Genomic DNA, 13,104 nt, shown 5'->3' on the forward strand with positions numbered 1-13,104 from the left:
GTATGTAAACCTTCTAGAAATATTATAAGTAACGCTACAAACTTTTGGAAACCATAGTTACACCTTTGAAAGATTGATGCAGCTGAGGTAGGCTAAAGCAAATTTGCACACGTTTTTGGGGAATATATATATATATATAAAAAAACAGATCCCACGAACAACATCAGACATCTCAGTCCAGAAATGTGCAGTTCTAGGCACAGCCAAGATACTGCGCAGAACCCTCTGGTAGAGGACCAGAGCTCAGAGGATAAAAGAGACCACACAGGATGGCACCATCAACAAAACTGGGGATTTTTAAACTTAATAAACTTTACTTTACATATCTAAAATAGTCTGTTTTTGATATAAAAATATTTTAAATACCTATATTTTTATCAAATTATAAAATAACAATAAGGAATTGTTCAAAGTGAAGTATATCATAAATACTATACTATAAATACAGTAATAAAAAAATATACTTTTTTGGCACTATCAGAGCTCCCTACACCATATTTTGATGAAGGTTTCTGGTCACTGACGTCTGTCGCTTCCTTCTAAACTTAAATACTCAAATGGTTTTTATCAGCTTTTACCCAAGAGTCTGGCGCTTCTGTGGATACCAAACATATCCATGTTTAACTGATTATGACTGACTGTAGGGAAAAAAAGTAGAAATGACCGTTAATGCTGTTATTTTGTGCAAGAAAACTGATACCCGCATTTAACCTGCTATTGAGAAATCCCCTCATTCAGTACTTGCAGGTTATTGTAAGTGTTTGAAAGCGGAGAGCAGAGGTTCAAGACAAAAGATTGCAGTCTCAGCACCTTGAGCTTTAAAGTGGGGCACCAAAACGTCCTCTATGTTTCAGTCTGAAGTTACATCATGTTCAAAAATAGAATATTCACAATTTTTTACAAAAGAAAATGCTGATCTGCAGCAAACATACACTTTAAACTAGCAGCTTTTTCTCCTCTGTTATCTGCATGCTCTAAACAGTGAATGTGGTCTCTGTAACATACCAATGGTTTGCTTCTTCCTGCTGCTTTGCCAGCAGATTGTGCAGCTTCGTTGCTTTCCACATCCTGCTGTAGCAGGTTTCTACTTCAGAGATGACCTCCATCTGAAACGCAGTCTGCAAACTGCCTTAACTCTTAGTTTCTTTAATCACTTAAAGAAAAATCATCTGTAAAATCCGTCCTAATATATGCTGCTAGATACACTGCTTACCAAGCATGTGTTGTTTTGCATGCAAATTGGTCATTGTGTTACTACACATCAACAGTTCTTTATTAAACATGTAATTACATCTGCTAATCCTGGGTTTGTCTCTACTAGATTTCCACATTTGTAGAGATTTTTTTCATTCATCTTTGTAAACTATAGCTCAAATTGTGCCAGACTTTGCATTGTTTTCCACTCCTTGACCCACATTCTCAATTTAATTCAAGTCTGAACATTGACTGGGCCGTTGTAAGATATAATTAGGCCTTAAGCTCATTCTGTTGTAGCTTTGGCTACATGCTTGGGATTGTTGTTGTCAAAACACATCCCTTTTTAGCCTTTGTTTTCAGAGTGCTGGTTATACATATTTTTATACATTTATTCTTATTTTATTTGAATGTGAAAGTACTGTAGAGTACTTTGAAGTTTACATTTTTAATGGAACAAAATGGTAAAAGTCCAAGGGGTATGATTGAATCTAGATTATTTTTGTTCTATTGTCTTGTACAATAAATTACTACTATTAGTATTTTTATTGCTAATCTGTTTTTGTATATATTGTTTTTAACACCAAGACATTTTTTGGGTGAAACTTTATACCCGAAGCTTCTGTTTTGCCTCAGTTTCACCTTTGTAGGATAATTAAGGCTGTTTCTACTTCATTTTCTTTTTTTAACCAAATCAGAGCAAATCTTTGTTTTTCTTAACATATATCTGTAGACCCATCATACAAATATTGTAAGTTAATTTTTTCCAACTGTATTACAAACATTTGAATCCATTTTAAAACAAACAAACAAACAAAACTCCTGGGAGTTTAAAAAACGTGCTTACTGTTCAGGAAATTTGTTCAACTTTAAAGACAAAAATATTTTTTTTTATTTCAAATTGCATCTTTATTGGTTCAGTTCAGAAAAAAAAAAGTTTCACTTCCAGGAAAACAAACCTTGAAAATGTCTGATCAGCTCAGGAAGCCAACTTTACAGCAGTAGTTCATTCAATTAATAAAGTTGATCAATTATTACAGATTTGACTGATGGAGATTTCAGGTCCAGGTTTCCCAAAAAGCTTTTAATACAGTATTTACTTGATACGCATAATGTCTCCATTGTGTCTTCAGGAGTTAAAAAAACTTCATACGTTTAACTCCTTGCAGCTCCTACTTCTCCACCTGTGCACTAAAGATGAAATAAATATGATGTTCTGAACCCAAAGTCAAATTTTTAAAAAATGCATTAAATTAATGGATCCTAAATGGAATAAGTTGTCTCCTGTAAACCGTATTTTCTGGCCAAAAGAGGAGTAAAATAAAAACAGTCTGAAATGTTTTCAACATTTTAACACTATCCAGGTTATAAAAACGTCATGAAGGCAAAAAAAAAAATTATATTTCACCATTTCTTCATTGTAATTATAAACCATTTCTTCTCAGTCTCTACAGCTTTGAGTGAGTTTATTTCCTGCAGCTGCATTCAGAGGTTGTTTATTGTCCGGGTTTCTTCGGAGCAGAGAGCGCAGCCGATGTCTCCACCCTCCAATCCCCAGCTCTCAGACCTGAACCGGCTGCTGTGATTAGCTGTCGGGTCTCGTCTGCCCTCCCATCGGACACGCGGGAGAGAGTTTGATTATCTGTCGGTGAACGAAGGCGGGCAGGTCATCGGGGTCAGGACTGCAACGTTCCCTTCAGGTACCAAAACCCTGCACTGCTGATGCAGCACTCCTGAATAAAATAAAAATAGAACAAAAATAAAACAACAGGTTAGACTGATGGCAGAGAGGTGGTTGTAGGAAATGTGCCTTGCAGAAGTATCCACACCACTTTTCACATTTTCTCATGAATTAACTTCAATATGTTTTTAAAATAATTTGAAAAAAAAAAAAAAAAAAAAAAGCAGTGTGCATTCATTGCCAAAATAAAATGCAGTGCATTCAATTTCCTTCTCAGGTCACATAACTAGTCAATACTTTATAAAACCACCTTTGAGCCAGTGTATATAAATAAATCTTGATTTAGATCAATCTAGAATAAGCATGCTGTCATGCCAACAGCAGGTGTACGATTACGTACACCATTTACCTATGAACCGATTTCTAAAGAAAATTGATTGTACTAATTTTATTTATTTTAGGGGTATCAGAGTAAAGTGGGTGGATAAGAATTTGTACTTTTTGGATTTGCATTGGAATACTTCAGCAGTCCACTGTAGATCTCAAACGTCAGTGTTGGTCTTACATGAAGCAGTCGATCGACTTCGGCTTTAGACACGTCGCCCAAATCCTGAGCAAGTCTGGTTTGGATCACGTTCCTCCTGACCCGGTGGTTCTTTGTGAAAAGGTCATAGAGCAGGCGGCGGTGCTGAAAGACAAACAACTTCATAAGAAAATGTTGACATGTGTGGATCAATGCTGTGTGGGAAGTAAAGTTCACCTTGTCGAAGTTGTCTCCCGTCTCCCAAAGACCGAAAACCTTCCTTTCATCAGGAGCTAATTTACTCTGAGCAGGAAACTAAAGTGCAAAAAAAAAAAAAAAAAAACAACAAAAAAAAAACACTCACTGATAAAAAAAAACCGACCGAGCCTTCCTGCTTGGTTTTTTTTTTTTTTTAAATTGCTTGGGCTGTTTTTAGAAGAAGTAGAGACTCAAATGGAAGCACAAATATGCACAAAATGTGATTTTTGCATAATATATCCTCTTTAATAAGTCGAAAACACACAGCCTCTGAAATACCGAGAAAACAGAAGGGCGCTCATTTATTTGAATACTTACAGGCACCATTATCTGTTTGCACTGGCAGAGCAGCACAGCGTCCTGCAGCATGTGGTCGGAAATGGAGCTGAAGACGTTTTGTCCTGCCGGTATGGAAGCCAGGTAGAGATTAAAGAGTCTCTTCAGCTCGTTCAGCGTCAGCACAACGTGTTTCTGGAAAGTCTTTGTCACAAAGTCCTGCAGCTCCGGGGACAAGCTGTTGGAGGGGCTCCCTCCGTTAGTGTGATCCAAGCAGGGGGAGGCGGCGCTGGGGTAACCATTAAAAGAACCGTTGTGGATGGAGGAAGAATAATCCATCAGTTCCTCTGCGCCGTCGCAGTTGGGTTCCTGTTTGATCTGGATGCTGCTTCCTGCACGTTTGCCGTCCAGGTCCCTCTGCAGCGACGCCTGGCTCTCTTGAGCTCGCTCCTGAGCAATCTTGAGTCGCTGCACACCGCTGACATGAACAGGCTCTACAAAAACACACAATGTGAGATTTATGTCAGGAAGAAAACACAAAACCAGGCTCAGACTGAGATATTACTCACCAGGTTGAGGGGGATTCTTTGGCATGAAGTCTTCTTTAGAGAAGTTGAAAACTTTTTCCAACCTTTAAAGAGAAAACAGGCCTGAATGTTTTTCAAAAGAGAAGAAATACCTAAAGAATACTATGTACATCATAAGGAAGAAAGTTATTGTTTAATGAGTTAATCTAAAGCTGATTGATCTTACTGATCAACTAATGATTAATTAATAAGTGTCAGGTTTTCTTTTGAATCAAGAGACCCCACCGACTTCCCATAAAACCCAAATTTTTATATAATATTAAAAAAGGGGAGTTGAGGGGAGTCAGTAAGTTTGAACATTACAATGTAGTTTTCTTACATTAAACATATGTACAGGAATATCTTAGGTTGCTGAATAGCAAAATAAAAGATGAAAAGAATAAAATAAATGAAACACTTAATTCATACAGAACTACCAATCTAAAATGAATATTAAGGCTTCGCTCCATTAAATGCTTCAACTCACCACAGCCCTCAAAATCAACCGTGTTTATCGGCGCCATGTCTTTTAATATCATGCTACATTTTTCTCCTTTATCTCATCCGGCTTTCTGTCACATTATCCTCACCCTCGTAGCACATCAGTATTGAGCAGTTGGCTCCGTCATTCAGCTTGGCTAAATGAGCGCTGTTAATCTGAAACTTAAGGAACTTGTCGAGTGTTTATATTTTAAAACATAAAGTGCATTTTCCATCCCACACCGGACTTCGTTTGGACTGTTTCTGTTTCCCGTCTCGGGACAGCTCCGCCTCCATCTTTGTTTCTTTGTCAATCTGCTAAAGGATGACCTGCAGCGCCCTCTGCTGGAGGGCGGTCGAACTACACCACTAAAAGAAGGCCTGAGTGGACGCTAATAGTAAATCGACTGGAACTAATTTTTCACTAATAAACCATTAATCGACAATTACTCATAAATGGATTAATTGTTTGCATCCCTCTTACTTTAATGCATATTAATATGTTCTACAAATACAACCTACTTGCTCTGGATACCGAGCCACAGCATGTTCTGTCTGTGAGCAACGTCTGGGTGCTTCTTGATGAAATCTGCATCAGTGGGAAGCAGGAACTCCCAGCCCCGGTTGACCCGAGGAGACGCCACGTGCTCCAGGAACTCCTTCACATCCTCAGGGGGAAGCTAATGGAGGCAGAGGGAAGGAGAACATAGTTCGTCTGTTACCAATTGGTTCTGTTTATATTTGGAGCAACTTTTAGTCTGGAAAATGCTGCACATATGTGAAGTTTGAAATGTAAAGTTGTACAAGTCTAGTTCTAGAAATAAACAAATACTAAAAGTAATTAATATCACCCGTTTCAGGCATCAAAGTGCTTCTTACCTTGATGATGGATGCGATCTCCTTCCTCACCACCGAACGCTCCTGTGTGAACCTCCACATCTAAAAAAAAGAACCCACTGATTTATGGCTGCATAATCTACAAACTGACTTGGACTCAGGTAATTTAATGAAAAACTGGAGCAGCATCTCACCACAAAGTCTCTGCCACGACAGAGAACTTCGGCAGGAACGCCACTATGAGCACTGCAGGTGTTTTTAGGATACAGAACATCACTGTGGACAAAAATAAAACTTTAAATATAGTTTTTTCTTCTATTATGTGAACATCTTTCTTTAAACAAAAATCTCACCTCTTTACAACCCAGTTGCCCTGCACTAGGAGCGCCACCTGCTGGATGCAGCGCAGCACTGACGTCTGGTCAGTTCCAGAAGCAAGAAGGCCCATGAGGTTGGCAAAAGGCATCACCTTAACTGCAAGAAGTTACAAACTATAATAAATAAAACACATATCTGCACAAAACAAGTAAAACATAAACAATGACTGAAATGACTGAAGGTTTTAAATGTTTTTAATAGATTTTTGGGGGTTTTTCTGTTACCATTCTTCATCAGGGTCTTGACCTGCTCCCCCAGCGGCAGAGTGCGGAGCTGGGCCATGGACAGAACATTACTGGGACCAACTGGCTTGGCACTAACACAAAGAGAGAGAGACTGTCAAGTTAACGATGCACCTCTGCAGCTGCTTTACACCAACAAGAAAATAAAAAGAAAAAGGTCGAGTGGCACTTACATTTTCTCCTCAGCCAATGGAGGCATCAGCATCGCCAAATACTCCCTGAGAAGAGCAGGGAAAGATAAAAACAGAACAGGAGTTAAAACTAGTATTTAGCTTAATTTACTTGTTTTTTTTTTCCTTTACATTTATTCCTCTACTATAATCAGTTAATAGGGTTATTGCTAAAGAAACAGTTTGGGAGTTTTGCATGTTTGCCTCATTAAAAGAAAGACTCAAATGAGTCTTTGGGACTCATTTGAAAATAAAAAAATGATTCCATTCTCAGCACAAGAAACAGATTTATGCACCTACAGTATTCGATCAAGCTAAATAAATTAACTAATGCAGATTCGGATGAATTAAAGTCTACTTTACAGTAAAAGTCACAGAATAAATGTGGTTGGATTAACCATAAAATTAAAGAAAATGCAAAAATAATAGTTTTTAAAAGTATTTTTAAACTTTTTATAATCTCTTATAATTTTGTCCAAATTAAGATTTGGAAACATCCTGAGGCTCGATGGAAAGATTAAGGATCATCCTTCGGTCAACGTTCATTTTTTAAATAAGCTTACTTGTTAAATTGTTTGTTTTCTTTGTTTCATTTTGGGAAAATAGAAACAGAAATATTCTTTATTATCCCCTAATGAGGAAGTTTCTGTGCAGCCGCAGCAAAGTGAGAGCCACTCAAAACAAGTAGATTCACACAATGATAGGAATATGCAACAAAATAACATAATACGACATAAAAAGTATTTATTCTCCATGTTATAACATAAATGTGTTTAGGTTACACTCACTTTGGCGTTTTGACCAGCTCAGAGTTTTGCGAGGCGTCCACCGACTGACAGTATAGGTACTGCTTTTCATGATCCGATCGGCTGTCCTGAATCAAAGAACGAGAAATGTAAAAAAAATAAATAAATCTGCACCAAAAAACAAATAAAACCTTTCTGTAATAAATGGAGAGAGCTCCCTCTACCTTGGCACCGTGGTACTGCAGGTGGATCCATGGCTCCTCAGCTTGCTTCTTCTGCAGGAACTCGTAGGATTGGATCCTCCTTTGTCGGGCCTGCTCGGACTCGGGTCGGGCAAACCTCACCTGAAAATTAACACACCCAGAATAAACTCTGAAAATCCTCTTTTTTCTTCTGCATGGGAACTTAAAGTCAAAGTAATCCTCTAATTTGGTTTTGAATCTAAATACTCACAGTAATTGCTTTGGCTTCCTCCTCCGCTTCATCCTGAGAGGAATCTCCTCCTGCAGGGACAAAACTCTGGTCACATGTGTACAGAAACATCAAAACATACTTGACTCAAGACATAATAACTTTATCAATCAAATGACTTCTGAAGACAACTTAGTTTCAGTTTTTATGACAGAAATATTCTGATAGCTGAGCGACATTGTGGGGTTGTTTCAGCAATTTTTAATCAAAGAAGAAATACATTTTTTATATGATTTTTTGCCTTTACTAGTTGTAAAAGCGCAGCAATTTTTAAAAATGAATGCGCTGAACAGACACCTTCGTTAGCCGCCTCGCGCTCCCTGGTTTTGCTGTCCGCTTTGTCCAGGTAGGAGAAGCTCGGTCTCATCTGCAGGATTCCCGTCAGAGGCGTGATGTGCAGCTCGCCTGCTCACATTAAAAGATACACGCAAGTATGTTGAGCTTTTCTACTGCTTCCACATCCTGTCCTACGTCTAGCAAAAAAAGTTAAAGGCAAAACCAGAAAAACACCAAAAGTTTAGAAGTTTGACGAAATGTGGAACGAGAATAAAAAGTGTCAGAATCATCGATAATGGTGTTATATTTACTCGGTATCATATTGATTCCAAATTAGGCATTATCACACATCTCTTTAAGAAAAACACACTTCATTTTTCTTCCACTTCACAATAATGTGTCACTGTGTTTTTCCGTCACGATTTGTGGCAGTCACTTGATTAAACTTGCAAAAGCACAGGATGTATTAATAACTTTATAGGACACCAGCTAATCAGGTCAGACCTTTGCGAAACACAGCAGCTGCATATCTGGAGGTGTTGGTGGTGGCCTGCATGGAGGAGAACGTCTGTTTGTCCATCATTTTTCTGCGGAGGAGAAAACAAGCAGGACAATCAGACCAGTAAACAAGCCGACCAGTTTATTTTGTTTTCTGATGGTTTCTGACGTACGCCCTGTAGGTGTTGGTTTCATCGTAGGACGTCCCGTCCACATTCAGCGCTATCTGCTCTCCTTTACTGCGACAGTAGTTGGGACTCATTGTGTTGATGGCCATTTCCAGCTCCAGCTGATTGACAAGCAGCACAAATACTCAGAGACGTTAAATTTGAGAAGTATGAGAAAAAGATTAAAGGTTTGGAGCATTTTCTAAAAAAATATTATTCAATGTTTTTGACAAATCAGTGCAAATGTGAGCTTGATAAGCAACTCCAACCAACCAATAAGTGAAATTATAAAGTAAAGATCAAGGTTCCTGTTCTGATGAGGGAGAAAAATTTTAATTTAAAGACTTAGAGGCTTACAGATGGGGGGGGATCTCAAAAATTTTCTAGAGAAAAAAATTACTGTGCTAGAAAAGTAAAAAATTTGCTAGAAAAAAAATCTAATTTTGAGGTTAACCTCAGAAAATTTCTAGAAAAAAAACCCCCTAGGAAATCTCTGAGTTTGAAAAGTCGAAAATTTGATAAAGTCAGAACTTTTCTAGGAAAAACATCAAAATTTTTAAACTTTTGAAACTCAGAAACTTCCATGTCTTTTTCTTGAAAATGTATTAGATTAACCTAAAAATTTCTGGGGATTTTTACAAGAATTTTTTTTTAATTTTCCAAGTTTTTTATTCAAACTGAGATTTTACTGAGATTAACCTAAACATTTCTGACTTTTTTTGGCGAAAATCTACTCCTCTTTTTTTTTTTTTCTTTCTACAGCAGCCCTAATCCAGGAAAGGAGTAAAAACACAAACACAGACTTAAAAAGACAAAAACCAAACAGTGGATATCACAAAAAGTCCCATTTACCCTCTGTTGTTTGGGTTTGATCTTGGCGGACAGATGGCTGACGTCATCGTAGGTCATGGTGCCCGGCCGCACCGGGTACTGAGACAAATAAAAAGAGAAGCAAGCGACCCCAGATATTTTAAATGTTTAACAACCAATCACATCAAAGACAGTTCAGAGGAAAAACAATGAAATAAAAGCTCACCTGGAGAAGATACAGTTTATCTGCAAGGCTTTTGGAAAGATATACATCAATCTACAGGAAACAGAAAAGTTGTTTGCAAATGAACATCGGTGCAAGTTTTTTTCTCAGACCACTGTTTTCCTTTTCCCACAACTTCCTGAAATATATAAGTGTGATTCCAGACAATTCAAATATTTTCACTATAGGTAGGAATCTTAACAGAACATATGAGCTAGTAGGGAAAGCCTGAACAGAACCGTCTCATTCATCTACTGTTCATTATTATTCTAGTGTGACCAAACTAACAAAATATCTAATATAATACTTTCTAATTCTGGAAGCAAATAATACAGTCTGCAAAAAAAAAGCTAAGGTCAAATTCAAAAGGACAACTTTGACAAACTATTTACCCTAAAACAACATCTGCTTCACCTTAAGTCTTGACAGAGAAATGTTAAAAAGGTTAGAGCATGAGTCTTCATTCAGATCTGCTGTTGCTTAACAAACCACATTAGGTGCAGCACAGACATATAAGCACATTACATATACACAAGACTTAAAAATGGCAGCCCATTTTCAAAACCTGAGACCCCCACACAGGATGATACAAAAAAAAATCCTACAGTGTGAAGGGTACAGCCACCTCACAGTCAGACGGAAAAACCTGCTAAACCTCTCAAGTGCAAATGCGAGTTCAGAATAAACAAATATGGCTGACAAGAAAGAAGTGAGGGCGATAGTTTGATGGCTGTTTTCAACAGAGAAAAATCAAAACAAGATTTGGCACCATGCATCTTAGGAATATCTCCTAAGATAATCTTTAGAGCCATAATTAGAGCCCCTTTATAATTGTCATAAGGGACAGAAGCTATTCTTAATTGAGAATTTCAGACAAAATTAACATTCTTATATCTTCCACATATTATGTCACTGAGCTTGAAGTACACTGCAAGGAAAAACATGCAAAATGTCAGTCACTAGACATGCAAAGCTGAAAGAAACATATCCCAAAAGATGGATTTCTTTAGTAAAAAAAACCTTGAATACATGTATAATTTTCCTTCCACTTTATATTTACATAATTATACTGATTTCTGACAAAAAAATATACCTCCTCTATAATGGGATCGTCCTCATCACCACTAGCCATATTGATGTGATCGGAGCAGGGAAGAGGTCACCAGAAAGAACTGGCAGATGATACAGAGAGAGCCAACCTGGAAAAACAAACATAAAACGAGTTACAATGCCTGATGTTATGCTACGCAAAGACAGTTGAAACAGGCAACAAATACAACAGATATGAAATCAAGAAAATCCTGAAATGATACATTCTTAAGGTTCAACCAACTTTATCTACAGCCTTGCCAGGTTGTCTGAACAACAAGATTACGAGATAGCATGTATGAAGATAGTTATTAAACTAGCAGATAATGCATTCGCTGACACTGCCCAGGTAATAGTCACATGATGAAACACTAAGCAATCCAATCCAGTAACATGAGTTACTTCTATGTAAAGGTCTAGTAATCAAAACTGTGTCTAACAGACCCATAAAACAGTGAATTCATGCCGTTCAAACACCCACTGCAGACAGCAAGTCATTTAAAAGTCAATGTTTAGATGCGTTAGCTTCATTAGCAAGCTAGCACAAACCCCTCATGAACTGGCAACCGGGCCTCAAAATAGCTAAAAACTTGAATACTAACAAAATATGCAAGTAAAAAGAAAAAGTCGGACAAAGTGCTACAAGTTTAACATTACGATTTCCTGTATACGTATAAGATACGATTGTTAGCCGGGTAGCAGCTAGCCTAGCATACAGTAGCACAGCCTGGCGTGCTTAAAGACACATGCTGAAAAAATAACAGTTATCTTTACGGAAATAAACAACCATACCAGGACATGAGTAACACTCACCTGCACACGTCGCAGTCCAGTTTAGCCCCTCACATCTGTAAGAAAAATGTGCGCAACTCGCAGAGGAGCACAACTCAGGTTGCTGAAGTTAACTGTTGGACTGAAGGTACCATGTTGAGTCAGCGCAGAAGACACGTGGGGAGGGTGGGGGGACTCATTTCAGTACGACAAAACTACCAACCAGTCGTTTGTGAGATACTAACCACAGCTGATGCTTGAATTGCTTAGGTAACTCTCCCCTGTCTTGCTCACAGTCAGTGAATAAAACAATTGAGAAAATTTGGCACAAAAGGCTAATGGCAGCGGTGGGATTCGAACCCACGCCCCCGAAGAGACTGGAGCCTTAATCCAGCGCCTTAGACCGCTCGGCCACGCTACCTTGTTCCTGTATCGCCCGCATAGCGGTATAAATACAAAACAGTAATGCTATTTGCTTGGTTTTCATTTCAAGTAAATGCAGCCACCTTATATTACAGGTCTAATACTGCTTATTAAATAATAACCAATTACAACCAGTGGCGTTATTGAAATCTGATTGGCCACCCAGAGCTGTCAATGAGTTAGTTCATATCATACCGAACATACTGTAGATCAGCATTATATCCACACTTCATGTCAGCAGATGACATAAATGCTTTTTTAGTTGTTTTACAATCGCCAGTTAGTATTTCTGTTGTTGTTGATTGTTTAAAATTTCTGTTTGAAAAAAATTATTTGCATGTATTTGCATTTATATTTGCATTTATATGCAAATGCATGTACATGAGCTCATAGCCAAGAGTCTAATTTCCATCCCCATTCGTAGGTTGATGTACACAATGTTTAATAAATAGATGAAAAAGCAGCCTCATATCAATAAATTATTCATACAGGAGAAACAGTTGTGTTGTATACAGTTAAGCCATGCTAAGCTAAACAGGCTAATTATGTGACTAGAAATATTAATTATGTCCTAAGCCGCTTTAACAAACCTGTAACAAACTGTGGCAGCTGATGTGGCTGGCACCTTTTGACACCCTCTGCAAAAATGATAGCAATACTTACTGCCACAAATTCAGCCCGACCCTGCAGCCTCTTGGCAAAGAACTAGTGAAGGTGAGGCAGGACTTTTACAACAGCAAAGAAGGGAGTGGTGAGGTGTTTAAGGGCGTTTAGGATCAGCTCTTTTTGTTTGCAGTGAGTTTAAATGGACATGTTCACAAGCAAGGTCAGGGTTATGATGTGTGTGGACAACAAAGACTGTAGTGAGAGAATGAGCAGGTGAAAGGGAGCAAAATCTGCAGTAAAGAATGATGTCTTAGCATCACTAACCAACACATTTCCTGCATCTGCTTCTGTCACGCCTCATGAATGAAACTGGAGGTGATAATTTCTGCTCCATACTTAAGACTTTAAGCATCACTGCT

At 38.1% G+C, this 13,104-nt stretch overlaps 1 protein-coding gene and 1 non-coding gene across 2 annotated transcripts; both read right to left on the reverse strand.

Moving 5' to 3' along the window:
- Positions 1–2,093: 2,093 nt before the first annotated feature.
- On the reverse strand, positions 2,094–11,913 carry polr3e (polymerase (RNA) III (DNA directed) polypeptide E). Its single transcript, XM_007562462.2, has 21 exons — positions 11,699–11,913; positions 10,890–10,995; positions 9,800–9,850; positions 9,616–9,693; positions 8,770–8,885; positions 8,603–8,685; positions 8,120–8,227; positions 7,805–7,854; positions 7,576–7,695; positions 7,394–7,479; positions 6,609–6,653; positions 6,418–6,509; positions 6,169–6,289; positions 6,010–6,091; positions 5,858–5,917; positions 5,501–5,658; positions 4,502–4,563; positions 3,975–4,426; positions 3,636–3,713; positions 3,441–3,563; positions 2,094–2,927 (listed from the first exon to the last, which is right to left on the reverse strand). The coding sequence occupies exons 2-21, from the start codon at positions 10,926–10,928 to the stop codon at positions 2,871–2,873; spliced, it is 2,061 nt and encodes a 686-aa protein (XP_007562524.1). The 5' UTR covers positions 10,929–10,995; positions 11,699–11,913; the 3' UTR covers positions 2,094–2,870.
- Positions 11,914–11,995: 82 nt separating this feature from the next.
- trnal-aag (transfer RNA leucine (anticodon AAG)) lies at positions 11,996–12,077 on the reverse strand. The gene has a single exon. It is a non-coding gene; the product is annotated as a tRNA-Leu (tRNA).
- Positions 12,078–13,104: the final 1,027 nt, after the last annotated feature.

This window comes from Poecilia formosa, unplaced genomic scaffold, assembly GCF_000485575.1.
Source record: "Poecilia formosa unplaced genomic scaffold, Poecilia_formosa-5.1.2 Scaffold136, whole genome shotgun sequence".
Classification (NCBI taxonomy): domain Eukaryota; kingdom Metazoa; phylum Chordata; class Actinopteri; order Cyprinodontiformes; family Poeciliidae; genus Poecilia; species Poecilia formosa.

Bases quoted from the DNA above. Each gene is read 5' to 3' on its own strand.
- polr3e (XM_007562462.2), bottom strand. From the start codon at position 10,928: ATGGCTAGTGGTGATGAGGACGATCCCATTATAGAGGAG. The intron at 6,092-6,168 runs GTGAGATTTTTG...TTTTGTCCACAG, and splicing joins GGCAACTGGGTTGTAAAGAG to TGATGTTCTGTATCCTAAAA. The intron at 3,564-3,635 runs GTGAACTTTACT...TTTGTCTTTCAG, and splicing joins CGGGAGACAACTTCGACAAG to CACCGCCGCCTGCTCTATGA.